The sequence below is a fragment of the Electrona antarctica genome (assembly GCF_951216825.1).
Source record: "Electrona antarctica genome assembly, chromosome: 15".
NCBI lineage: Eukaryota > Metazoa > Chordata > Actinopteri > Myctophiformes > Myctophidae > Electrona > Electrona antarctica.
The window spans coordinates 32,796,893-32,820,977 of NC_136796.1; the positions used below are offsets into that span (position 1 = coordinate 32,796,893).

At 41.6% G+C, this 24,085-nt stretch overlaps 2 protein-coding genes across 2 annotated transcripts; one reads left to right on the forward strand and one right to left on the reverse strand.

Annotated features, from left to right (window-relative positions):
* Positions 1-6,992: 6,992 nt before the first annotated feature.
* txnl4a (thioredoxin-like 4A) lies at positions 6,993-10,787 on the forward strand. The gene is made up of 4 exons (XM_079522177.1): positions 6,993-7,172; positions 7,831-8,025; positions 8,382-8,485; positions 10,343-10,787. The coding sequence occupies exons 2-4, from the start codon at positions 7,873-7,875 to the stop codon at positions 10,512-10,514; spliced, it is 429 nt and encodes a 142-aa protein (XP_079378303.1). The 5' UTR covers positions 6,993-7,172; positions 7,831-7,872; the 3' UTR covers positions 10,515-10,787.
* A 2,590-nt stretch (positions 10,788-13,377) lies between these two features.
* On the reverse strand, positions 13,378-23,528 carry LOC306938151 (E3 ubiquitin-protein ligase znrf2-like). Its single transcript, XM_079522172.1, has 4 exons — positions 22,742-23,528; positions 19,681-19,776; positions 17,064-17,169; positions 13,378-16,530 (listed from the first exon to the last, which is right to left on the reverse strand). Exons 1-4 carry the CDS (start codon positions 23,043-23,045, stop codon positions 16,473-16,475), a joined length of 564 nt encoding a protein of 187 aa, XP_079378298.1. The 5' UTR covers positions 23,046-23,528; the 3' UTR covers positions 13,378-16,472.
* Between the last annotated feature and the right edge of the window lie 557 nt (positions 23,529-24,085).

Here is a 24,085-nt window from a genome sequence, read left to right on the forward strand (position 1 = left end):
AATCTCTCTTTCGCTCTCTCTCGCGCTCTCTCTGTCTCTCTCTCTCTATTTAATCATCTATTATTATTATTATTATTAAATTGACCTGCTTTCCCTCCCTACCCCAAGGGACATTTTAACCCATGCATCAATTCTTAGTAACAGAATTCCACACATTTCCAGTTCAGAACAGGCTGAAAGTAGCAACCCTGCTTCAGAGACTCCACAGCAGGAGGCTGATATCCAAACGTTTTATTTTGTGTGGTTCAATACCCTGTTATAATTATATTACATGTGTGAGTCATATTAAACTCATATGCAAATTAGGCATATACAGTACAGTACATACAGTACGTCTCACAAAGTCAAAACACAGTTTTAAGACGATACTCGGAAAACTTTACTCGTGCGTCATAGCACACCATCTACCTATATCACACCACCTCCCCCGGAGGTTGGACATTTCTATATAAATGACTACGGTAGCAGCCGGCCGGTGAGTTGGCATATGCATCACGCAGGACAAAAAGGCACTGTATCTAATGGGTCGACATTTAAGCATCATGCATTAACCACTTAAACCTTGACAGTGTTATATGACGAGAGTAGCTGATCTGTATGCTTGTAGGCGTACGTCGTGTATAAATTAAGCATACTAGAGCGGTGCCCGTTGGAGCCTCTACAGCGGTGCCCGTTGGGAACTGCTGTACTTACTTGGAACGATGCAAGTTGGAAATGCATGCCCCACCCAGATATTATGTCTGTCCCTTTTATGCCCATATACAGTATGGAGTTCTTTGTCAGGCATGCCCAAATATGGAGTCTATGCAGACGTCAGAATGATGTCAAAACAGGCCAGCTCCATATGGACACTGGGCACTGGGCAGGGGCCCGGTCCAGAGCCCGGTCAAAGGCCTTTTTGGGGTGGTTCTGGACAACCGTGGGTCCGACCGACTTGACACCGGGCACTGCACTCCCTGTGGAGGAGTGGAACGCGTGTGTCGAATTTGAAGTCGGTGGGGAGAACGGTTCTCAAGTTATGTGGATTACAACAGTACACACACACACACACAGAGACTTGGTGCATTTATAGTTAGATAGGCCTAGGCTATTTTTAAGAATGTAAAAAAAGGGACACGAGGGTTAAGGTGTGTATGTAAGCAACTGCACAAGCAACACACTGACGTAGACATTCACCTGCCTCTGCTAAACATAATCTCTCTCTCTCTCTCTGGTCCTCCTTCCTCTCTGTGCGCCTATTTCCGTCTTATTAGGAGTCACTGACGGAAGTGTAGTATCAACGCCTCCTCCCTCCGTCCGCCACCCCCGCAACCCCTCACCCCCTCACCACGATCACAGTGGCCTGCCGCTCGGAGCACCCCTGCTGTGCGTGCGCCATTAGTACAGTCTGACCGAGCTCTCTCTCCCTCTCTCCTTATAAGGGCAAAATACATTGACAGAGGCTGAGACACGGGGATGTACCAGTGCAGGAAGGCAGGCAGGTAGGGGCCGGTGGCTTTAAAGGAGAGGAGAGAGAGAGAGAGACGGGAGAGAAAGAGATGGAGAGGTGGAGGAGAAGAGTCTGGGAAGTAGAAAAACAGAGATGGGTTGGGATGCTGGAGTGAGAGAGGGATAGACAGATTGGGAACACTAGGGGAGAAAGTGGTTCTGAAAGGACAGCGCCCCGGCCAGTCATACGCACGCAGAGCCATCCTGTGTTTTCATTCAACTCAGAAATGGGCCTATTTACGCTGTCAGACACCATCGTGCTTTCTTTTTCTTTTTTCACGATCCCTTCTTGCAGAGACATAATGTCTCTCTCTCACCCGTGCGACCAGAACTGCACAAGGACAAAACTGACCAAGGGTGACATGCATGCATACACATACATACACACGCATTCTCACACCAACAGTTTATCGCTGTGTGACTGTATAGTGACTGCTGTATAGTGTGTGTCACTGCGTGCATATGTGATGGAGGAAGTTCATGAATATGACACTTATAAGTTAAGAGAGATTACCTCAATAAAATGTGTACTCTTTCAAAGGTGAGGGCGGGGCCCTATATAAAAGTCCTTCATGGTGAAGTGTGTTTGTTTGGACTCGTGTGCATGTGTGTGTGCATGACTGTGTGTGTGTGTGTCTGTGCGTGCTGGTCCTGTTGGTTCAGCTGCTGCACCCTCTCAGATTCACACCTCCTGTGTAGCAGGAGGGAGGCCTAGCTGGCCCGTACATGAGGACAGAGCAGGTGCTAATTAGGCTTAGGCTTGTGAATGAAGCTGCCCGCCGTAAATGGAAGTGAATGGTACCCTTTGGACTCTGTGTTGTGTGCATTAAACTAGGCATGTGTGTGCGCGCGCATTTGAGCATTGTGCTTATATTATGTACATTTTTTTTTTACGTGTGGATGCATCTGCAATGCATCTGTGTCTTATGTGTGTAATACGCGTGCGTGCAGTATTCTGCACTACTGCATCAGCATTGTGCAACTATTATATAGCTGGGCCGGCGTTATGTGACTCAGGGACTTCAGTTAAATAGAGCTTTGTTTCCCCCATCTGATCTGCTGCAGATTGGGGGAGTGTGTGTGTGTGTGTGTGTGCATGAAGGGGGGCTGGCTCCCTTTGGGAATTATGAGCTGAGAGATGCAAATCCAGTTAGTCACAAGTCCTTGGGAGGGCTATACACAAGTACGGGGAGAAAGGGAGGGAGAGGAAGGGGGGGAATTAAGCAAACACAACACCAACTCCCTAAGTGTGTCAGTGCCTAACATAAAAAGCGCACACACCCCTGTGTCTCCTTGGACGGCATAAACAGCCCTGTCCAGTGCCCGTCCTCTCTCATAGTGCCTATGAGAGAAGACGGACAGGGCCGTGTTTATGCCGCCCAGGGAGAGGTGCGTGCGCTTTTTATATTTATGATGAAACATTTGATCTTGTTCCAAACTGTATGGTCCTACTTAACTTATTGAGTCATATTCCATGCCAAAATTCCCCCCTCTCCTTCTGTCTCTCTGTCTGTCTCTCTCTCGCTCTCTCTCTTTGTCTCTCTCTCTCTCTCAGTGGTTTTAGTGTTTGACATATCTGACTTTTCACATCTTTAAAGTCTCTCTCAAGCCCCTCATTCCGCATTCTCTGAAGGAATTAGAGGAAGGAAAGTGTGTGTGTGTGTGTGTGTGTGTGTGTGTGTGTGTGTGTGTGTGTGTGTGTGTGTGTGTGTGTGTGTGTGCGTGTGCGTGTGCGCGTGCGTGCGTGCACTTCTATACAGATATAGTACATGTAAACATTTATTTATTTGGTCTCTTGATGTGAATTTGTAAGCCATGAATAAGAACCTGTTCATTCATTTCACACATCACTGCATTTAAGAAGCTTCTGGGGTATTCTTCTTTCACTGCAAACATTTATACAGTAGACTGTTGAGCTGCAAAACACCCGACAAAGAACGTTCAAAATAACAGTGCAAAATAGTGCCAATTGTCTAGGATCTTCATGCATAGACGCAGTAGCTTGTGTGCTTAGTATAAACTGGAACAGACCACGCCTGGGGCTGAAAGACACTGCTGACTGTATGCAGAGGCAGAGCCTATCTCTACTCTAGAGGAGCAGTGGTTTCTCTGCACTGTGCTTTAAAGTGAAGTTGAACTTTGGTACAACCTTGGGTTGTATAGTATTAGCTACCTGGGAATAATACTGTATAAGTCCAAATATTGTCAACCAGTTTCATCATGACACTTCTGTGCTCCGTGCTCTGCAAAGGTTCAACATTGGTACAAAGGCAGAGGAGCCGGAGAAAAATGCCTTTTTACTCTAGACGATAACAACAATAAGATCAGCTTGAACACTACTTTTACAGAAAACTACCAACGACTGATGACTATATAATAGACGCTTGACATTGTCCACAATCCACATCTCAGAAGATGTACCATTTTGTTATCTAGGTGTAAGAAAGAAAAGATACCGGTATGCTAATTGCTGTTCAGCAGTCACTTTTTAAGCGGCGGGAGGGTTTATGCATCTATATGTGTGTGTTTCTGTGGCAATGCCAGTGGGGGGGAGGTGGGGTCTCCCACTCTCCCGGACTGTGGCAGATAATACCCTCCCCCATTGGTGGGCAACCACATGGAGAGAGAGAGACAGAGAGAGGAGGGGGGAGTGGGAAGGGATGGATCATGGAGGTATGCCAACACAACCTCCCCTGATACCCAGATGATCCTTAGTGTCTGTCTGCCCTTTCTTTGTAGTGATCCACTTAAACACTATCAGTGGAAAACAGATCCTGGATTACCACAAATTTCAGTGTATATATGTACGTGCGTGTATGGTAGTCCCCTATATGCCGTATATAGTATACAACTCCACCTTCTCTCTCACAGTGAATGTCTTAGGTCTATTACAATGTCTAGACAGGAGCTCCTCAGTTGTAACCCATGATCTTCCAGACCCCCCCCCCCCCCCCCCCCCCCCCCCCCCATTCTGAGCTGATTAATTAATAGGAAACAAGAATGCATGATGATGCGCATCACACGCTTTGAGAATTCAGGGGTGGGTAGGACGGTAGGATTTAAGCATGGGGTCTCTTCACACATATGTACACAGGACCCCTTAGCAGGAAGAACCCTCACTAAATGTTGTATAAAATTGTGTTGCATATTTCATGCCACAATTTCATGCAAATTGATTAAGAAGTTTCAAAGTTATAGCTCACCATATTTAGCTCATTGTCTCATGTTATCTTCTGGACATGTCATGACAGGTTTGAGACTGGTTTGGAAAGTATTCCACAGGTTTTTCTTTTTAAGTGTCTAAGGGTTGCTTGCTTCCAATTAAGTGATGCTGCAGCTTTGTTGGCATCGTAGATTTGTTTGACAGCACTATCAGCAGTGTTGCGTAAATTAAATGTTTTGTTTGTTTTTACATTACCTTTGCTAATATGCAATTTTCAGACATTTAAATTATGTTTGAATAAATATCTTAAACGTTCCTATCACAGAACAATTTGGTGGCCCCTCTGTAGTAAGTCTGTTGAAGAAACATATACTAGAATTTGATTAGATAGCTTGAGAGAAATATTGCTTTAACACCTTATGATAATAATAAAATGTCTAATTATATAAAGCACTTAAAATTAATATCAAAACAAAGTTACGTGTTTAAAATAAAACTGAAGAAAACCTAAAAGAAATAAAAAAACATTAAGGGACTTCTTTATGGAAAGACCTTTTAATAAAGTATGTTTTATAGTTATACAATACCACTTTATTATTCCACAAAGGCCAATTAAATGCCAGGCATGTGATTCGTCTAAAAATAAAACTATAAAAAGCAATAAGAAGCAAGCCTGATTTCCTCAGGCAGGTTGTTAGGCTACTAGCCACAGACTGTAATCAATCCAACCCTGTTGACTGGGTACCTGAGTTGTCTCTGTACTTGGACTGCTTTTTTGAGGGGCGCTGGCCCCTCCTATGTCCAGCTTTGAGGGTTTGTGTAAACACAAACATTGTACTAACACAAACATTGAATGCCATTGACAATGAATGGCCAGTTTTGAATGTTTGCCCAAACACTAACATTGAATGGCATTGACAATGAATCATACAACTCTCCTCTGGAGGTAGGCAGGGAGGGCGGTAGGAAGATCTTGGGGGGAGGTAGGGGGTCCTGGGGGTGGAGCGGGTCATACTCTTTCAGTTACACAGCTAACAACCGTAGTTAATCACTGCAGAGTGTAGGTGGAGTGGTCAAGTTTCACCATCCTGATTCTGTCACAAGTCAGAGACGCACACTCAGGGCAGGCTATACGCACACACACACACACACACACACACACACACACACACACACACACACACACACACACACACACACACACACACACACACACACACACACACACACCGTTGACTCCATCTGGTGGAGACATTAGGTACCTACACTGTAGGCTGTTGATTTATTTATACCATTGGATTGGCTGTTCCATCAAACACCTAGATTTAGATTCTTTGTTATTAATTATTTGATTAACAACAACAGTTTGCAGATTATAGGATATGTGTTATCATATGGGGAGTTATATTGGCCTAACAATAACATGCAACGAGATGTTGAACAACTTTGTAATGAAACTTATGAAATAATGTGTGAAACCCTAACAGACCAACTGGAGCTCTAGCATTGTTCTTTTGAGTTACAGTCAACTTTCATCACCTGGTCCAGAGAAGTGCAAAAGTGACTATCAGTAATACTTGTCACAATCACTATATTATCCACTTTTGTTTTAGCATCTTAACTGGGTCGTGTTCAATCAATGCTCTTATATTAATCAATATCACCAACAACGGAAAGTTGGAAATATTCAACCACTTAAACCCTTTTTATTTCATTGAGCAGGGTTTCCCACAGGTCTGTACCTTTTTTCCATCTACACACCACATTTCTTTGTCGAAAAAAGCAGACTGTTGGACTTGGACCATTGACATGCCCAGAATAGGGAGGGTTCATGCATGTGGTTAAAGTAATCTCAATAAGATTTTGCATGTACATATATAACTGCACTACAAATGATGGTTGTTGATCGTCCTTTGGCACAAGCTGCAAAGACTACAAAGACTCTGTGTACAAATGGACAGAGGCATACCGGATTGCATCTAGGGCAGCTGAAATGTCTTTGTGGTATCTTCTCCAGAAAAGGTGTGGCTTTAAGATTTTGTTCTGTAAGAAAGTCAGGGCATAATGATTTTTTTTGCTCCAAGTCTAATTGACTAGGTATTTGTACATACAGACCTTGTGTCCTGGAAACACTTCTATTCTTTTTTTCCTATTATTGAGGTTCAAGCCTTTTGTCTTATATAGAGCACTTATATAGAGCACTTATACACTAATAAATGGGTCTACCGGTCTAGTAGTTGAAAGTTTTCTAAATCCACTGCTCCACACTCCAGTCCAGTTGGTGGCAGTAACGAGCCTATAAGCATGCCACCAACTCTATACCGGCTGCTGAGATCCGTAACTTACTAACTTCCGGTAGCTGAACAACAACATATAACAACGCGTCAACGGACAACATACATACGTCCACTAGCCGTCGTTCATTATTTGTACATTTCGAATGAATTGGGGCGTTTTTGCCTAATTACTTGGCTCACATAGTTACTTATTTACAGTATCTAACGTTAGTTACTCACCTGGGGTAAGTGTTTTCGTAAAATCACTAAATGTACGTTAGTTCCCAGAATGTTCTTAGGTAAAAAGCTAACGTTAGCTAATGCTAATGTAACAAGCTGTCTATCCAGCTAAGAATCAAGAAGGTTTACAACAAAGAGGAAAAAACAAGGCACTCTTTGGTGAAACAAGTTAAAAATCCTTTATTGATGAGGCTAGTTCATAATAGAATTGCAATTTGTTAAAAAACTGGGACAACCCGGACAACCCACGCGTTGCGTACATTCTTCAGTGTATGTGTAGTTGTGTACATTCATCGAACTTGTTTCCCCTCCTTTTGTTGCAAGTTTTCAGTCCCCTACCACACGAGACCTGAATCAAGAAGGTTTACTTGTTATATTTTATTATGAATTGTAACGAATTGGTCCTCCATTACGGTATGATTGGTAGAGAAATATGTCGGGTGGACCCTATTGTAAACATAAGTGTAATGCTTTATGGTGTCTTCCACAGTTGACATTTTTTGTATTGAGTTGTGCTTGAAATGTACTGTAATTCTGCAAACTGTTAATAAATACTTCAATCAATCATGTGACGCTCTCAGATTCTGATAGTAACCTGTGCAGTAACCTGTGCTTCCTAATGATTGTGTGTGTGTGTGTGTGTGTGTGTGTGTGATTACACAGTGTTTGTTTCAGTGTGTGAACGGACAGTACCAGGAGATCAACATGTCGTACATGCTCCAACATCTCCACAACGGCTGGCAGGTTGACCAGGCCATTCTGTCCGAGGAGGACAGAGTCCTGGTAATCCGCTTTGGTCATGACTGGGACCCAACCTGTATGAAGATGGATGAAGTTCTCTACAGCATAGCTGAAAAGGTTAGCTTAAGCTATCTATCCACTGATCCACTCACTGACTGGCTCTCTACCTATCTATCTCTGACACACACACACACACACACACACACACACACACACACACACACACACACACAAATAAGCTAGCCATCTTATGCAAGAGTACTACAATAATCATTCAACTGTCAACTCAACATGGCTGAATATTAACTATTCAGTTAGAAATATTTTTTGCCAGTTTACTAATTTGTGTTGTATGCCTCTACTGCACTATAATGTTGACTGAACTTGTCATTCACAATGAGCATGTGAATAATTCTGTTTTGAGCACATGAACCGTATACTGACTTCAGTTTACTGTACAATCATTCTGCCAGGTGAAGAACTTTGCAGTCATGTACCTGGTGGACATCACAGAAGTGCCTGACTTCAACAAGATGTATGAGTTGTATGACCCCTGCACCGTCATGTTCTTTTTCAGGTAAAGTGCTTAACAGTTTTGACTTCTCCATTGTAAAGCAGTCTACGGTGTTTTTTACACGAGAATGGTGTTCATAGAAAACGGCAAAATAAAGTATCGTTTGCTGGTGTCCCTTTAGACGAGAACGGTGTTTTCAGGAGGTGAAAACGCAACAAAGTGAAACCACCTTCCAGAGTGGCTATCTTTGAGAATGCCGTTTTATCCCTTCTCCATGTAAACAGGCAAAACGGTGAATCCGCAAAACTTATGACATCATGGCTCACAGCGCATATTTATTACATTGATGCAGAGCCATATATGATGTTCCTGAACAAGCCTCCCTCCTCGCCTACAAAGCGCTGCTCATCAGCGATGGTGAATGTAAAACCATGATGTAAATAAAATACCCTGCGATAGGCGGCAGCAGCGTTTATGTAGCCTAATGTATTATAATATATATAACCATCCCGTGGCGTGCTCTGCCTGCATTCTCTGGGCTGTCTGTCAGCCTGTCTGTCACCTCGATGCGTTATAGAAAGCAGGCCACAACCACGTTGTGTTCTGGAAGCAAAACCCCGATAGGGTTGCGTGAAGGGGGAGCTGGCTCTTCTTCTTGTACGTAACGTGGGTGACTGGTTATTTGGCAGCCCGTTACTGCCACCTAGCGACATTATAGCGTTTTCATAAAGTGTGCGTTCTCGTGTAAAGGGTCAATAAAAAATGAGAAGTTAGAACGCAACGGTACTTTGACGTTTTATCTGGAGATGGTCGCTGTCTAAAAGAGGCCTAAATGTCATTTCAATGTACATGGTTTTCATTCTTCTTGGATTTCAACAAGCAAGCTCACTTGAGGAATTACAACTTTAACCTTAGTATTCCTATCCTGGGGTGAACATTCACCGAAAATAGCAGATCTGCAAGCTCGCAGTGCGTACAGGGAGAAAAGAGCCGACCAGTGTTAACATTTTGATTATTAATGGTAAGCGCCCACTTTTCTCTATTTGGAAACAAAACGACGATTCCCGTAATAACTGATACGGGACGCACGTTGTTCCATATTTTTAAGAGCTGCTATTTTGAAAACAATAATGGAAAAAAATGTGACAATGTGGAATATTCTTTGAAACATTTGAACAACAACACTAATCTTGTATGGGGGTTCCTGTGACAAATACATTAATCTGGGAGTCCTTGACATGAAAATGTGTGAGAATCACTGGTTTAAACAACATTAAGAAACACTGGTTTAAACAACGATTAGGAAACAAAGCCAAAATAAAAAACTACACTTTAGGAATGAGCCCAAAAAAACGCAACCCGTAACTACCAATATTTACACGCAATATTACAGAAAAAGAAGTCCATAATAGTCTTATAATAACCTAAACAGGATTATTATTTCATGTCAACATTCAAGTACAACTTTCAGAAGATGTAACCCAGCTAAGGCCAGGCTACCCAGGTAAAGTAATGAGTCACTCTACAAGTTTAAAGTTTTCCACCTGTCTAACATCATTTCTGAGTCGCTTGTTTACAGAATAAAGTCTATTTATTTATTTTTAGGGCTTTGATGCAAATTATAAACATAATGGGTGCAGCTGCAGAAGTTGTGTTGCTTAAAGGACTGCATACTTTGCGTTCTCAACTGCTGCGCAGCACAAAAACAGAAGGAAAATGTTTTGGCCTCAATTAATCAATTTGCCAAATACTGAGTCGTTAACATCCCTAATCTTTATTTATATATAAAATACTTGACTTCACTTGTTAGAGTTGCCAGGAAAAAACCTTATGAACCATAGCGTCTTGTCTGTATGAGGGAATGAAAGGGGAATTCATAGTGTGAAACTAGCTAAAGATTAAATTACTTTTGTTTTTCAGGAACAAGCACATCATGATTGATCTGGGTACTGGCAACAACAACAAGATCAACTGGACCATGGAGGACAAACAGGAGATGATAAACATTGTTGAAACTGTGTACAGAGGTGCAAGAAAAGGACGAGGTCTTGTTGTATCGCCCAAGGATTATTCCACTAAATACAGATATTGATGTGGTTTCCCCCCTCTCTTTTTTTGGAGTCCAGTTGTTTCCTTATACATGTTTTGTCTTTTGGACCAAGAGTTGTGGAAGACAGAAATTAAGTTTTTCTTTGCCTACTTTTCAAGCCTTGCTTCTCACCACCAGTCCTATGGGACAATATTGTATTTTTGTTTTATAAATAAACATGGTCATGTGATCTTGACATTTTAATTAAATGTGTTTTTTGTGTAGGCTACTATTTAATAATTAACAATTTTAAATAAATACATTTTGTCTGGGAAACTACAGTGTACAATTCTGTAACCATTGTACATGTACTGCAGCATGTAGTACAAAAATCACATGACACTGACTAGAAAATAACAACTGTGACAAATTAAATCTAGGTGTTTAATGGAACAACCAACTCAATGGTATGATTTATAATTTAAATCCCATATCCTGGGAGATAACTGTAGATTAACATGGTAGTGTAGGTACTTATTGTGTCCACCAGATGGAGTCAACGGTGTATCAAATGATGTATAAATTTGATACCAAGACTTAAAGAAAGCTAAATCTTTCTTTAAGAAACCCCATGTGTGGCAGCCTGAAAAATGAGTGAGAGAAGGGAGGTCAGGGCAAGATCCTCAAGGTGCTGCAGGGCATCTTCAATGTTCTCCAGAAAAAGGTGTGGCTTTAGATTTTGTTCTGTAAGAAAGTCAGGGAATTAATTAACTATGTTACACACATTCATAGACTTGCTCCAAGTCTATTATTATTAATAGACTTATTTGTACATAAAGGCCTTGAAACGGATATTCATTATTTCTATTACTAAGGTTCATGCTTTGAATGTGTCTAAGTCGAGAGCACTTCAAATTATATCTGTGTGAATGCTATACAAATAAACTTGCCATACCCTGTCACATGAACTTTGTAAAATATATTGGTCTATTTGGCCTGGTCTTCAAGATATGCAAGGAAACAGGGATACCCATGCACCTGTCAAGTTTCAAGGTTACTACTTCACTAGCGCAAAACAAACACGGGTACAACACCAGAGCTAGCTCCACTGATCTCACTCAACCCAGATTCTGCACACAAATGGGGTCAAATTCGTACTGCTATGCCAGCAACAAATAAAAAATGGTGACTCCTTTAATTCCTTCTGAAAATCAAAACCACCATTACTGTCCGCACCTGTCTCTGCAATTTGTATTGCAGGACTCTATTCCTAGAGTCCTAAACTTTAACGCCAGATTAGAAATCGGTGGGGCGAACGGTTCTCGAGTTTCCTGGATTACAGACACACAGAGACTTGGTGCATTTATAGATATCGATTTAATACCAGTAAGACGCCCTGAGGGCACCTGAGTGCACGTGACCTCGCCCTTTAGTGCATGCATCTGCCTGGGTGACGCCAGACTGCTGGGCGAGCGCTTGTGCTTTGGCATGGGGGGTCAGATCAACATATAGAATGTCAGAAGAGGTCAGCTCCATATATGGAGATCTAAGGGTGGCAGCGAGGCAGTGTCTTGAGTGTACAGGGTTTGATGAAGGCCCAGGTAGGCCCAGGCCTTAATTTTTGGGCCTGTTGAGAACTCAAGTTTTCGCCGGATGTGGCTATACTAATACATTTGGGGCGAACCCGTCTAGAGTTTGAATGGACAGGTATCAGTCAAAATGGAGACATCGAAGAGGAAGGACGGGTGGAGGTGGATCAACATATGCAATGTCAGAACAGGTCAGCTCCATATATGGAGAACTAAGGATTTGAGGTCAGATGTAGAGGTGTTATGGCCATAATATGTGCAGATCTAGGTGATGATCCAGTCTTCTCCATGTATAGCTATCCAGGGTTTGATGAGGTCAGTGTCATGATCTTCATATATGGAGACGGCCATATATGGTGGTGTGATGTGTCACGAGGCGTGACCATATATGGAGGCGTGATGTCACGAGGCGTGACCATATATGGAGGCGTGATGTCACGGGGCATGACCACATGCAGGTTTTCATAGCATAGGTTTTTATAGTCATTTATTAACAAGACATCATATAATAGCCTAGCCCCGGCGACCTTACAGGCATATGCAAAGGGTAAACCTATGTAACTTAGAGATAGCATTTTATGTAGACACATGCATAGTTTCATTAGACCATAGGTTGCAAACCTGCATCTCCTATCAGTCAGTCGCTCCATATATGGCCAATACAGAATTTATTCCATATGTTGATTTGACCTCATCAAACCCTGTACACTCAAGACACGCTCCATACATGGCCAGTACATAATTCATTCCAAGTGTTGATCTGACCTCATCAAACCCCTAGATCTCCATATATGGCTTGGCGTATGCCCCTTTGAGGACGTCTAGGACGTTATCAACAACCCTGATTAATAGATTAATAGTTTAACCCCTGCTTCTTAACTGTGCCGTATTAAGAAGCTCTGTTGTTTCATGGCGACCTCTTAGGCGAGGTTGCTTTTCACAGTCGGGGTGTCTTACTGGTATAGATATCCCACTATGTATGATTCATGATGACTATTTTTCATGTATTTGATGTATTACCATGTTTTACTGTAAAGCACTCTGGATTTAGAGCGTCTGCAAAATGCCTAAATTGTATAATATGTCTTTAAATGTCTCTGAATTGAATACACAAATGGGAACAAGCCCCTAGAGCTTTTTGTGTTATCCTTTTAACAATATTGTTAAACTGTGTCTGTGTACATCCTAGTACTATTTTCACAATGCCGTGCCCCATCTTTCTAATGCAGTTTCATTCTCTGAGCAACGCTTTCACTTTAATCTGACTGACACGCCTTTTCATTTGCTGCGCTGTTTCGCTGTTCAGCTTGACTTGAGGGTCACAGATCCAATTCCTTTTCTGGGCCATTTTGTTCTTGTTATGTGAATATGATGTCCACTTGCTATGCACAAATATCAAACCCTTGAGGGGTAGATATGTGAAGTAACAAAAACCTAGGGTAGACTGCAATGTTTATTTTGGGCAGTTCAGTACAGTACAAAGAGAGAATACAATGAAAGAAATGTTACAGGAAAACATTCCAGCTGTTACATAGCAGCATAGTATGGCACTGTTTAGATTTATTTATTTATTTTCTTATTTTTTTAAACAAGAGTTTATGACGTTTATTTTGATTAATTAGTACTACTTTGGTTTTACACTGAGGTGGACAATTTGTATTTTGGCTTGTGGTCCATCCAGCCCAAATAGTCATTCCTTAAAGCTTAAACCATCTCATTCTATTAAGGGTCTATTTTTCCACCTTGCTCACTGGAAAGACTAAAACAAAGTGGGGAGCAGGAGGCCATACTGTTGGATACACTGTTCAGAGATAAGTGTGCAAATCCTACTTTAAAACAGTTGTTGCAGTACACTAGGGTGCTCATTTTCTGTGGTTATTTACATTGTGCGCCATTAGGCAGATGAAATCTGTAAATTCCTCAACCTTAAGAACCTCAACCTTATAGGTCTGTTGAAAATAAATTGTGTACACGCAATTGTGGTGTGTACAGTACAAGTCCTCTGCTCAGTGAAGTCGTTCTGGACTGGTTGCCTCTCCAGGTTGTGTTATCCCATCTTGGCCCAGCAGGTGGAGTGTCAAGTACATCATTTTTGAGTGGCGCAACCACTCCAAGGAACAGCAATGTTCGTCCCTCCCTATGTCCATCCCTATGTCCATCCCTATGTATGTCCCTATGTTTAGGGTACCAACAGGGGTCGCTGTTGCACCACTCACTTCAGACAGGTCTGATTTTTTTTCATCTCCATCAGGAGATCATGCATTCACCTGTCCTCAGCAGTCATACTGCTAGGCCAATCAGCATCATATTTCTTGTGCACACTGCGAGCAGGCCAAGGGATCTCAATTCTCAAATATATTTAAAATCAGTCTACTATGTCACTTTTTGAACTGAATAATCGTGGAGCAATGATCCTCCGGTTTATAGGGTACAAGCCATCCACTAGCCAACAATGCTCCTGTCCATCTTTTTTATGGGATGTACCATAACTAGCCAATTACTTTACATACAAGTCCACTGGTGCCCCCCCCTCACCCATTATGAGTAATGTCTATGTACATTCAATTCAGTCCGAGCTTTCGCTTTCTTAACTCAGTCTTTATCTACTTTTTCAGAGTTTTGGGTGCAGATGATGGTCAAAGCAGAGAAAGATGGAGAGAGGTAGACAATAAATGTGTATGAGAGAGAGGGAGGAAGACTGTAATGACAATGGGCCCGATTCATCAAGCAATTTGTACGGTACGCTCAAAATATGAGCGTACCGAGATTTCCGACCATTCCCATATTAGGTGTGGAATTCATCATTATTTTTTAACGTGACTTTGAGCGTATACTGTGCCCATTTTCAGGGTCCAAGGCTGATTTACCAGGGATCGAGGCTCGCGTATATGTATTTAGAATGCTCATACTGAATCAATTAATAGTCCCAAACCACAAATAAAATATGTATGTGCCCAACATTTGTCAACACATATAAAAAAATTAAAATAAAATCGTCTCTCGAAGATCAGGAAAGTGGCCGATGTTTTGGCCAATCTGTCCAATCTGCTCAGTTCAAAGCTTGTTGAAGGCGTGATATGGTGAGATGAGCAGGCTGCCTCATTGGGAACAGATGCGCCCCCATTTTGTCATGGGTATTAATTTATAATAGGCTACTGTATATTGATCACATCATGAACGCCACAAATACATGCCTCGGCAACTCCAAATGTCCCGTGATTCATTTAGGCTCAACAATAGGCAATTATGTATTGACGACATCATCACATGAATGCATGAGCCTATACTTATACTTACCATCTGATCTGACAAGGAAATATAGCTGTGTCATGTGTCCAGAACATCCATTTCCCCAGGCATTCCGACATAAATTAATAGAGATAATATCAGATAAAATTATATTGATCAAAAAGACGGATTTCCCCTCATAAGCGATATAAAAATATCGGATATATCTTTACCTCTGCAAAGGTGAGTGAACAATTGTTCAATAGAAAGTTTTATTAGCATTTGGACATGAGATTGAACTAAATTAATTAATTTCTTTCTCATCATACACGTGAGAGTAACATTATTATTATTAACGTGCAGTGGATCCATAGCATGCCAAAATAGGCTGATCTGCGGTGCGTTGCGACCTGCTGCTGCTGACGCGCTGTAGGCCCATAGCTTGTAGATCTGTCCATTTCTAACCATGATAGTAAGGTGGCCGTGAGACCATAAACGTCATCACGTTATTTTTTTGTCATCAATGTTTTTTAATGATTTTAACGTCATCACGTTAGAATATAATGTAACCCGGGAGGGTTACATTATATGGAGCTAAAACGGGCATGGATGTTGTACTACACCAGGCGAAACGCTTGGGGAAAGAGTGCGAAATGAGCTACACTCATGCGATACACACAAATTAATTCAGTACGCCACCTTTGGTGAATGGCACGTGAGATCGAGCGTACCGAAATATACACCCTCCTTTAGTCACTTTATTTACACCTGGGTGTAAATGTCCTTGGTGAATCGGGCCCAACGAATGTACAACACATGTTGCACTGCTTTTTCATGGCTGTAGGTAGAAATGCAACTGCCTACATTGCTGATATTGTTTAGGGCATGCCCCAGGTGCAGATTTGCGTCCTGTTGAGTGCACCTTTCCAGTAAAAAAAAAACAAACATACTCCACCACGTAGCTGGACGAACATGTTGTATCTACCGTATAGTAGGTAGAAAAGAAATTGGTCCCCGGAAGATATTCCATGAGTACAATAGCCCCATACTCCCTTTGCTCTTCCATGAGGTGATCCAGATAAATGTGCAGCATTAGTCCCTGAGAAACCTCTTGATGCTGAGCTGGCATAGACAGATGAGGTCTAGGGTCTACCGGAGACTGCAGTGACATACTGTATAGATCCAGCTGTGTGCAGCAGTCTCTCTAGTCTGTGGGATGTGCTGGACATGAGCGATTCACCTCAAACCACTCATCTATGCACCTGGAAAATAACAGAAGGGGATGCTTTAAAGAAAAAGGCTTCAAATGAAAACAAAGAAATCAATGGACGAAAAAGATGGACGTGCATGCTCAGGCAGGTCCACTCATAAACAGTAAACTGTCTGTAAACAAGCTGATGTGTGCATATACTGTGTGCATAGTTCCACTAAACCTCATCTTATACCTCATCAATATGGAAACTTAATGCAGGGAATTAAAATGGCTTGAGACACGATTTCAAATGTTAGTATTTGACCTTGACCTTAGAGACTCATCTATGCACCTGAAAAATAACAGAAGGGGATGCTTTAAAGAAAAAGGCTTCAAATGAAAACAAAGAAATCCCATAACATTGGGGTTCAACATGGAAACGAGACACAATATTGTCATTTTGAGCATTGGGGGCTAGTTTTGAGCTGTCAGCAGAATCACTGGCATCATAGCAATGCCTTTTTATTCAACATGGCATTCTTTTGCCCAACAACAGGTTGGGGTGAAGGTGAAGATTTACCCGCTGGTTAGTAAATGTTTTACCCTTTGTGGTAGATGCAGAGGCAAGGCAGTCTGGCAATCGTGTCTCCCTGTTCCAGTTCATCCAGACAGATAGAACATTCCCCAGAGTCTCTGGACAGAATGTCCTCTGGGAAAGACAAAAAAAACAGGTCGATTGACCATGAATATTTTGATCTTGGCAACGTATTACTCCCTGCTCAGCACAATTAGAAGACAAGGGAGCAGGGAGATATATCACAACCACACCCCAGGGGGGAAACGGAGGTTACAGGCAGTGGTGTAAATTAAAGTAATTAATACACTGTACTTAACTACAATTTTGAGGTCATTTTACTTATACTGGAGTCTTTCCAGTTTTCAGTACTGTTACTTCTACACCATTGCATCTCAGAGGCATTTATTATACTTTTACTCACCTACAATTATTTGAAAACCTACTAGTTACTTTGTAGATTTATTATTACAAAACATACATTAACCAGTTCAGCCCTAATTTTGGCTATTTGAAAATAGACCTTGTAGATCTGCTACACTTTCAGATGATTTAATACACACCTGTGAAACATTCTGCATAATGAGAAGGCTGCTTTTACTTTTGGTACTTTTAAGTATGTTTTGATGCCATTACTTTTGTACTTAAAGTAAAGTTTGATTACTTGTTCGTAACAGACTATTATTACGTTGTAGTATTGATACTTTTACTGAAGTAAAAAAATGTGAGTACTTTTTCCACCAGCGTTTACAGGTGGAGCTGGGATGGCCGGCGGTAGGAGCACTCAGCACGGAAACACATTCCATCAGTAATAGTGATGTTTGACAACAATGGGAATGATCAGCTAAAACAGACCACCAGATTGGTCAGCTGCTAGTGACGCGTCAGTTACATAACCCCCTGAGGATGCGCATATCTCATTTGAGTATATATCTGCCTGAACTTGCTCACAGGCTGAGGCTATGCATCGTTCATATAGTCACATACAGTCTTCTGCATTTACCCTTCCTAACTATTAGGACTGGAGCAGTGGGTGCTATTAATAGTGCATAGTAAGGAGCAGTTAGCGGTCCAGTGTCTTGTTCAGTTCAGGGACACTTTGACACACAGGCTGGGAAGGCCGGGGGTGAACTGGGGACCTTCTGATTCCTAGACGGCCTCTTTATCCACTCAGTTATGGCTGCTTGTGACGGTTCCCCTGTATACTGTACTGTACTGTATACTGTATGTAGTTGGCTTTATGTATTTTACTTGATGTTTCACTTAGTTTCGTTGGTTATCAAGAGTTGCGTTTGCTTTGCTCTTCTCATTCTGTGTTTGTCATTGGTTCTAACTTAACTTTAACTGCATGTGAAGCCATGTAGTCAGAGTAATGGGATGGGATGTTAAGGACTCTGGAGTTATGGGCAGTCCCCCCTAGGACTTGGGGAGCAGTGTGATGAACGCCATCAGTGAAATTGGTGACTGTGAGCATCTGGGTGCCGGGTGCCCTTTTAAAGCCTGTCCGTTGGCACATCTTTGATTTCTGCACCAGTATCCGGAGAACTCGCCAGTTTTCCAACTCGCCGCAGCGAAATTCTTCATCAATGTCTTCATCGTTATGCTAACATGCTGTCTTCATCAGTGTAGTATGTCAAACCCACAGATGTTATAGTTCATCTCCAAATTGATCAAATTATTTCGTGCAATTAAATGGTCAGCTATTCAATGATAAAAGGTTGAGTATGTGAATACCAATGATAGTAGGCCTACCAATTCAGGATATTGTTTACTAATGAATTACATTGTTTCGGTACTTTGGTGTTAAAACTTTAGCATTCCCACTCTAGTTTAAACTCTAAACAACTAGTCTCTCTATCTCTCAATTCAATGCAATTTAAATGAAGGTGAAGTAAAACTAAAATGCACTAAACCGCAGCGAGTCGGTAAGCTGGTGAGTTCTCCGGTATCCTCTGCACCTCACCCAACATTTATGTTAATACATACAACCTAACAACCCCTTGGCCCGGGTCATAATATCACTGCTCAATTAAGTTTTAGTTATTGAATGGATTGTTGCCATGCTGGGTGAATAGGGGTATTTTCCAACATTGTATCACACCCATGCTGGATGGCAACGCTAGGTGACAAGAATCCCAAGTTACTGTGATGGATGAGGTCACATACAGTATGGGGCTACAAGACACAACATCCATGTATATAAGCTGAACCAGCTGTAATGGCCATGTCATAGACAAGACAAATGTCATAGGGCACCAAGGTGCCGTCAGAATGTTTTTCCTAAAGGTCTATACGGCAAAAGGTCTGCTGTGTGATAATGGTCAAACCTTCAATAATCTTGGAGGTTTGAATCTTAACATCGATAAAATGTGCATTTCAAGCATTGGTCCAGAGCCCAGCATTGGTGACTCCCATTTAACTAAAAGCAAGAGGTCCCTTTCTGTTCTTCATAAGATATTCTGATATTCACATGGTTGGTTGAGTAAAGAAAATAAATCCAGTTATTCTAGTCAGGTGATGGTGAGAAAATGATTTATGATGTTTATGCAAGGTGTTTAAAATGAGAGATAACCAGCTGTCTCTGCTTTCCCTCTCTGACCTCCATTTATTATTGTGTTAACAAGCTATAGATTGTATTGTACTTACTATTGTAAGAGAGGTTTGTTTTAGTGAAACACGCGAACAGGTGCTTCTCCATTTCATCTGCATCCACATATTTGGTGCACACAGGACAGTGGAAACCTGAGGGAAGAACACATAGGAACAGGTCGACAATGCTAAGGGTTTAATCCATACTTTGTCGAATTACTGTTATTTTCATCGAATGTTTCAGTTATCCATTATTATTTATAGAGCTACACAGTCGGGCAACTAAAATGAAGCTTCAGTCTCCACTATGCTACATCTCTCCCATCTGTCATAGTTTCCACAGAGAGAGAATGTGGGCCAATACATGTAGGCTACTGTAGATAAGGTCTATCTTGTGTTTTGCTGGACGTGCATGCTCAGGCAGGTCCACTCATAAACAGTAAACTGTCTGTAAACAAGCTGATGTGTGCATATACTGTGTGCATAGTTCCACTAAACCTCATCTTATACCTCATCAATATGGAATTGGAAACTTAATGCAGGGAATTAAAATGGCTTGAGACACGATTTCAAATGCAATCAGTCTCATAGTTCAGAAAGTATGTATTTAACAATGTTAGTATTTGACCTTGACCTTAGAGACCATCAAATTGCACTATAAATGTATATTAAATTAGAGATCAACATGAAATTTCATGAGCTTGTGTTGCGATTTTTACGATTATGATGATGATGATGATGATGATGATGATGATGATGATACACTATATTGAGTCATTGTGGACAGAGTGTTTATATGGTTCCCGCAATTTCCCGCAGAGACTATCTGTGACAAGTTACTGCTGCTGAGCCCCTGCTTAATATCTCTAATAATAACAGTGAGCGGATGCTTCCATCGTCATCTCACTCCAGCCTCTATTTATGACAAGCTATGCCGAATTCATCAATTAATTCAATAAGATGACGTAATGATATGATCCATATTCCCCTCACCCCCATTCTGCTGTTCTCCCATCTGTGTGTGTTATCAGCTGAGCAAAGATTAACAGGGTATAGTGGCAGCCCACCTGACAGTGGAGATAAAAACTAACTTGTGTTTGAAATTATAACACTGTTGATTAGAATAAGGTGACATGCACACCCACACACACGCGCGCGCACACGCTATTTAGTATTTTCGGCAAAGAGGTTTGGTGTAGAGGGAATTAAGAGCAGACTAAGTGCAAGTTTCAAGGTTTTATGTGGAAAATAGGAATACACAACACATCAACATGAATCCAAGTCAATGCTACACATTGCTAGTGCTGTCTATGAATCTATGAAAAGGTTTAATCGGCAACACAATTTTGTACAATATACAGCGGGTTCCCAGGCTGCCATAGATAAGTCAAGATACTATGATACCTATGTATAGGCATATATGACTATACTCCTGTGGTAATGCTATTGGGGGCATCTGTAGAAGACAAACTTAAGAGGCAGACAGTATGATATACCTACCTACCTACACATCAATGTCCCTGGGCTAGAAAGGCTACAACACTAGACAGGGACAGGGTGTTCTCTTTTTCTTTTCTTCTTTTGTTTTCATTTATGCTCTGTGTGTTTTTACGGCATGGCTGTGCAGGGGGCTAGCGTAGCTTTAGTGTGTGTGTGTGTGTGTGTGTGTCTGTGTGTGTGATTTTTGAAGGGAGCTAGTCCCTCCTATGTCCAGCTTTTGGTGTGTGCGCACAAACTTTGTCCTACACAAACATTAAAATGCCATTGACAATGAATGGACAATTTTGAGTGTTCGTGTAAACACAAACATTGCATAACACAAACATTGGAGACGAAAACTTGAGATGATATGATGATATGAGCGCCCCTCGTTCACACAGGTGTGATTTTTATTTTCATTTTTTTCATAATGTCAAACCGTCTCTTTTCAGGCTGAAACCTTGTCCAAATTTGGAGTCATATATTATGTCATAGACATCATGGATGACCAATGACACACAGGCTGTCCACATAATTAGATTGTCTTTCTTGTGACTCGGCAGTCCTGTAGAATCGCTTGTTTGCTGGACGTATAGTTGTGGTGCTGTCTGTTTGGACAAGGAACTACATCACGTCCATTTAGGGACATCAGCTGACTGATAAATTGCACCTTATATTTGTATATCTATATTTGTTCCTAGGAGAACCTTCATGCCGGCTGCAGCAATGATGATAGTCAAGGGCTGAAACATTTGCTGCTTTTGTAATTTACTTTTTGAGCTCCAACAACGTGTGGCTTTGTGTGTATGTCTATCCCTAAGTTTGCAAACTCGACTATTTTTAAGGCAACATTGGTATGCCATGGTCAATTGGTTATGTGAAACAGGCCAAGCAGACCTGTCTCTCAGATGTGCAGAGTCATCATGACAAATGTGTATCTAATGAGAAAAGGTTATTTATGGCATAATTAACAATTAAAGAACGGTAATAGACTTCCTCCTCCGATAAACTATAGGCGTATAGGTTGTGCTGTAAAACAGTAGCACACACAGCTTTGGCGTATTTAAATCTGACCATATTGTCTGTCTGTCTGTCTGTCTGTCTGTCTGTCTGTCTGTCTGTCATTTATTAAGGCCTAATTGTCCCTTGTGTCCTCACTGTCCTGACACCCACCATCTGTTAACACAGCTGCAGGGTCTCTAGATAAAGTCTAGATAAAGAACAGCACATGATTTCTATTCTACTGTGATTATGTGTGTGTTTGTGTGTGTGTGTACAGTGAGAAACAAAAGAGTCTAAATGAGGTCAGAATATCTCTGTGTGTGTGTGTTTTCAAGGCAATGGGTAACCAGAAGGAAGCTCTTATCTAATGACCTACATATTTTCTCTTCCTTCTCGGCCTCAGTGATAAACACCCCAGTTTTACATGACAGGGGAGGGAATGGTGGTAAGGAAGAAGACAAGTTTAGAGACACAATCATTGTTATAATAAACATAGCAGCCTTTTCTAGAACTAAACTGTTACACCAACCAACTGTGTAAACTATTATAAATGTACCTATAGTAGGCCAGTACAGACAGTAGGCTATACTCGACAGGCTACTACATGTCCTCGTTGCCATGCTCACTGTTTTCTTACCTCCTAGCAGGTGAGGGGATAGGTGAGCCGGTAGGGATCCAATAAGTAGTCGTTGCCCTCCTCTAATGGACAGTTCTCTCTCTTCCTCCATGTCCAAGCCATGTGAAGCTGATCTATTGTTCGGTATGGTGACAGCAGAATTGGCCAGGACTCCTCCTGTGTACCGAATTCGTGGTCCATCGGGCCCATTGGTGTATCTAAATCCAATCCTATCCGCCCCGTCAGAGTTCCCAGATGGCAGGTCCGAACTGGAATAAGCCCGGGTTCGACCATCAAAATCGGGAGCGCTTTGTTTTGCACCCATGCTCACTTATAGCCAGTATGAAATCCTCAAAACAGCCCTTTTCCCCCTTTTTACCAAACTTTAAAGTTGACCAACAACGACAGTAGTCCTGGGCTACGACACATGTTTAGAACATGTTTTAGTGCGCGTCCCGTGGAGTGGAGTTGACGACAACGGCAGAAAACATGGGCTATTACAAGTGTTTAACAACAACGACAATAAGTTATAACCGTCTTAAAGTTGTCATAGTTCGCGTTACTGTCGGCGCAGCAGAGAACGCACCCGAGCATACATTGCACGTGTCTTTTGAAGCGCTTGCTTTACTTCAAACAAAGTCTTTGTTTTAAGCCTGAAAGAAAAACAAACGGTGAAGATTGAAACAGAGCTCACGCCCGTCTAGTCGCAGTTTGTTTTTGTGCCTCAGTGTGGTTGCCTGGACAGAGACGCGCAGGGATTGTCCTGAGGAGCGTCAGGTGGCGACGTGACGTCAAACCATGCATGTAACCAGTGGCGTTGGACATGAGTAACGATTCGAAGTAGGCTACATGCACTTATAGGCCTATGTTTGTGGTGTAGGCTGCTTGTTGTAAAATAAATATCTGTAGTAGGCTATACATGCATGATGCACTTATAGGCCTATGTATTTGTTGGTTTAAAAAGCATGATTTAAAAAAAATATACATTCATGTTAAATTAAAATCGTAGTGTTTTGCCAATTATTTGGGGGCCCACTTGCAATATCCTCATGGCCCACATGTTGAGAATCGCTGGTTTACAGCTTACAATAATAGAGCTCTAAACCAGCTGTTCATGTCCTGGGATTGGAACAGCCATGGTCTCAGGCCAACCACTAGCATGTAGTTATAATATTGTACCCATGAACTCCTATCCTATAGTCCTATACAGATTGGTTTAAATCAGTGGTTTTCAACCCTTTTCATATCAAGGACCATTATTTATTCAGCATTTGAGCCACGGACCACCATTTGATGACATTTAGCCTCTCAGACCCAAGACCAAATTATAATTTCTTGTCGTTGGATAAGATTTTGTCCACAATT

Excerpts from the sequence above, each read along its gene's own strand:
- txnl4a (XM_079522177.1), top strand. The coding sequence starts at position 7,873 with ATGTCGTACATGCTCCAACATCTCCACAACGGCTGGCAGGTTGACCAG. Across the intron at positions 8,026-8,381 it reads TCTACAGCATAGCTGAAAAG|GTGAAGAACTTTGCAGTCAT; the intron begins GTTAGCTTAAGC and ends TCATTCTGCCAG. Across the intron at positions 8,486-10,342 it reads ACCGTCATGTTCTTTTTCAG|GAACAAGCACATCATGATTG; the intron begins GTAAAGTGCTTA and ends TTTGTTTTTCAG.
- LOC306938151 (XM_079522172.1), bottom strand. The coding sequence starts at position 23,045 with ATGGGTGCAAAACAAAGCGCTCCCGATTTTGATGGTCGAACCCGGGCT. Across the intron at positions 19,777-22,741 it reads ATCCCCTCACCTGCTAGGAG|GTTTCCACTGTCCTGTGTGC; the intron begins GTAAGAAAACAG and ends TTCTTCCCTCAG. Across the intron at positions 16,531-17,063 it reads CTCTGCATCTACCACAAAGG|GTGCATAGATGAGTGGTTTG; the intron begins GTAAAACATTTA and ends GTTATTTTCCAG.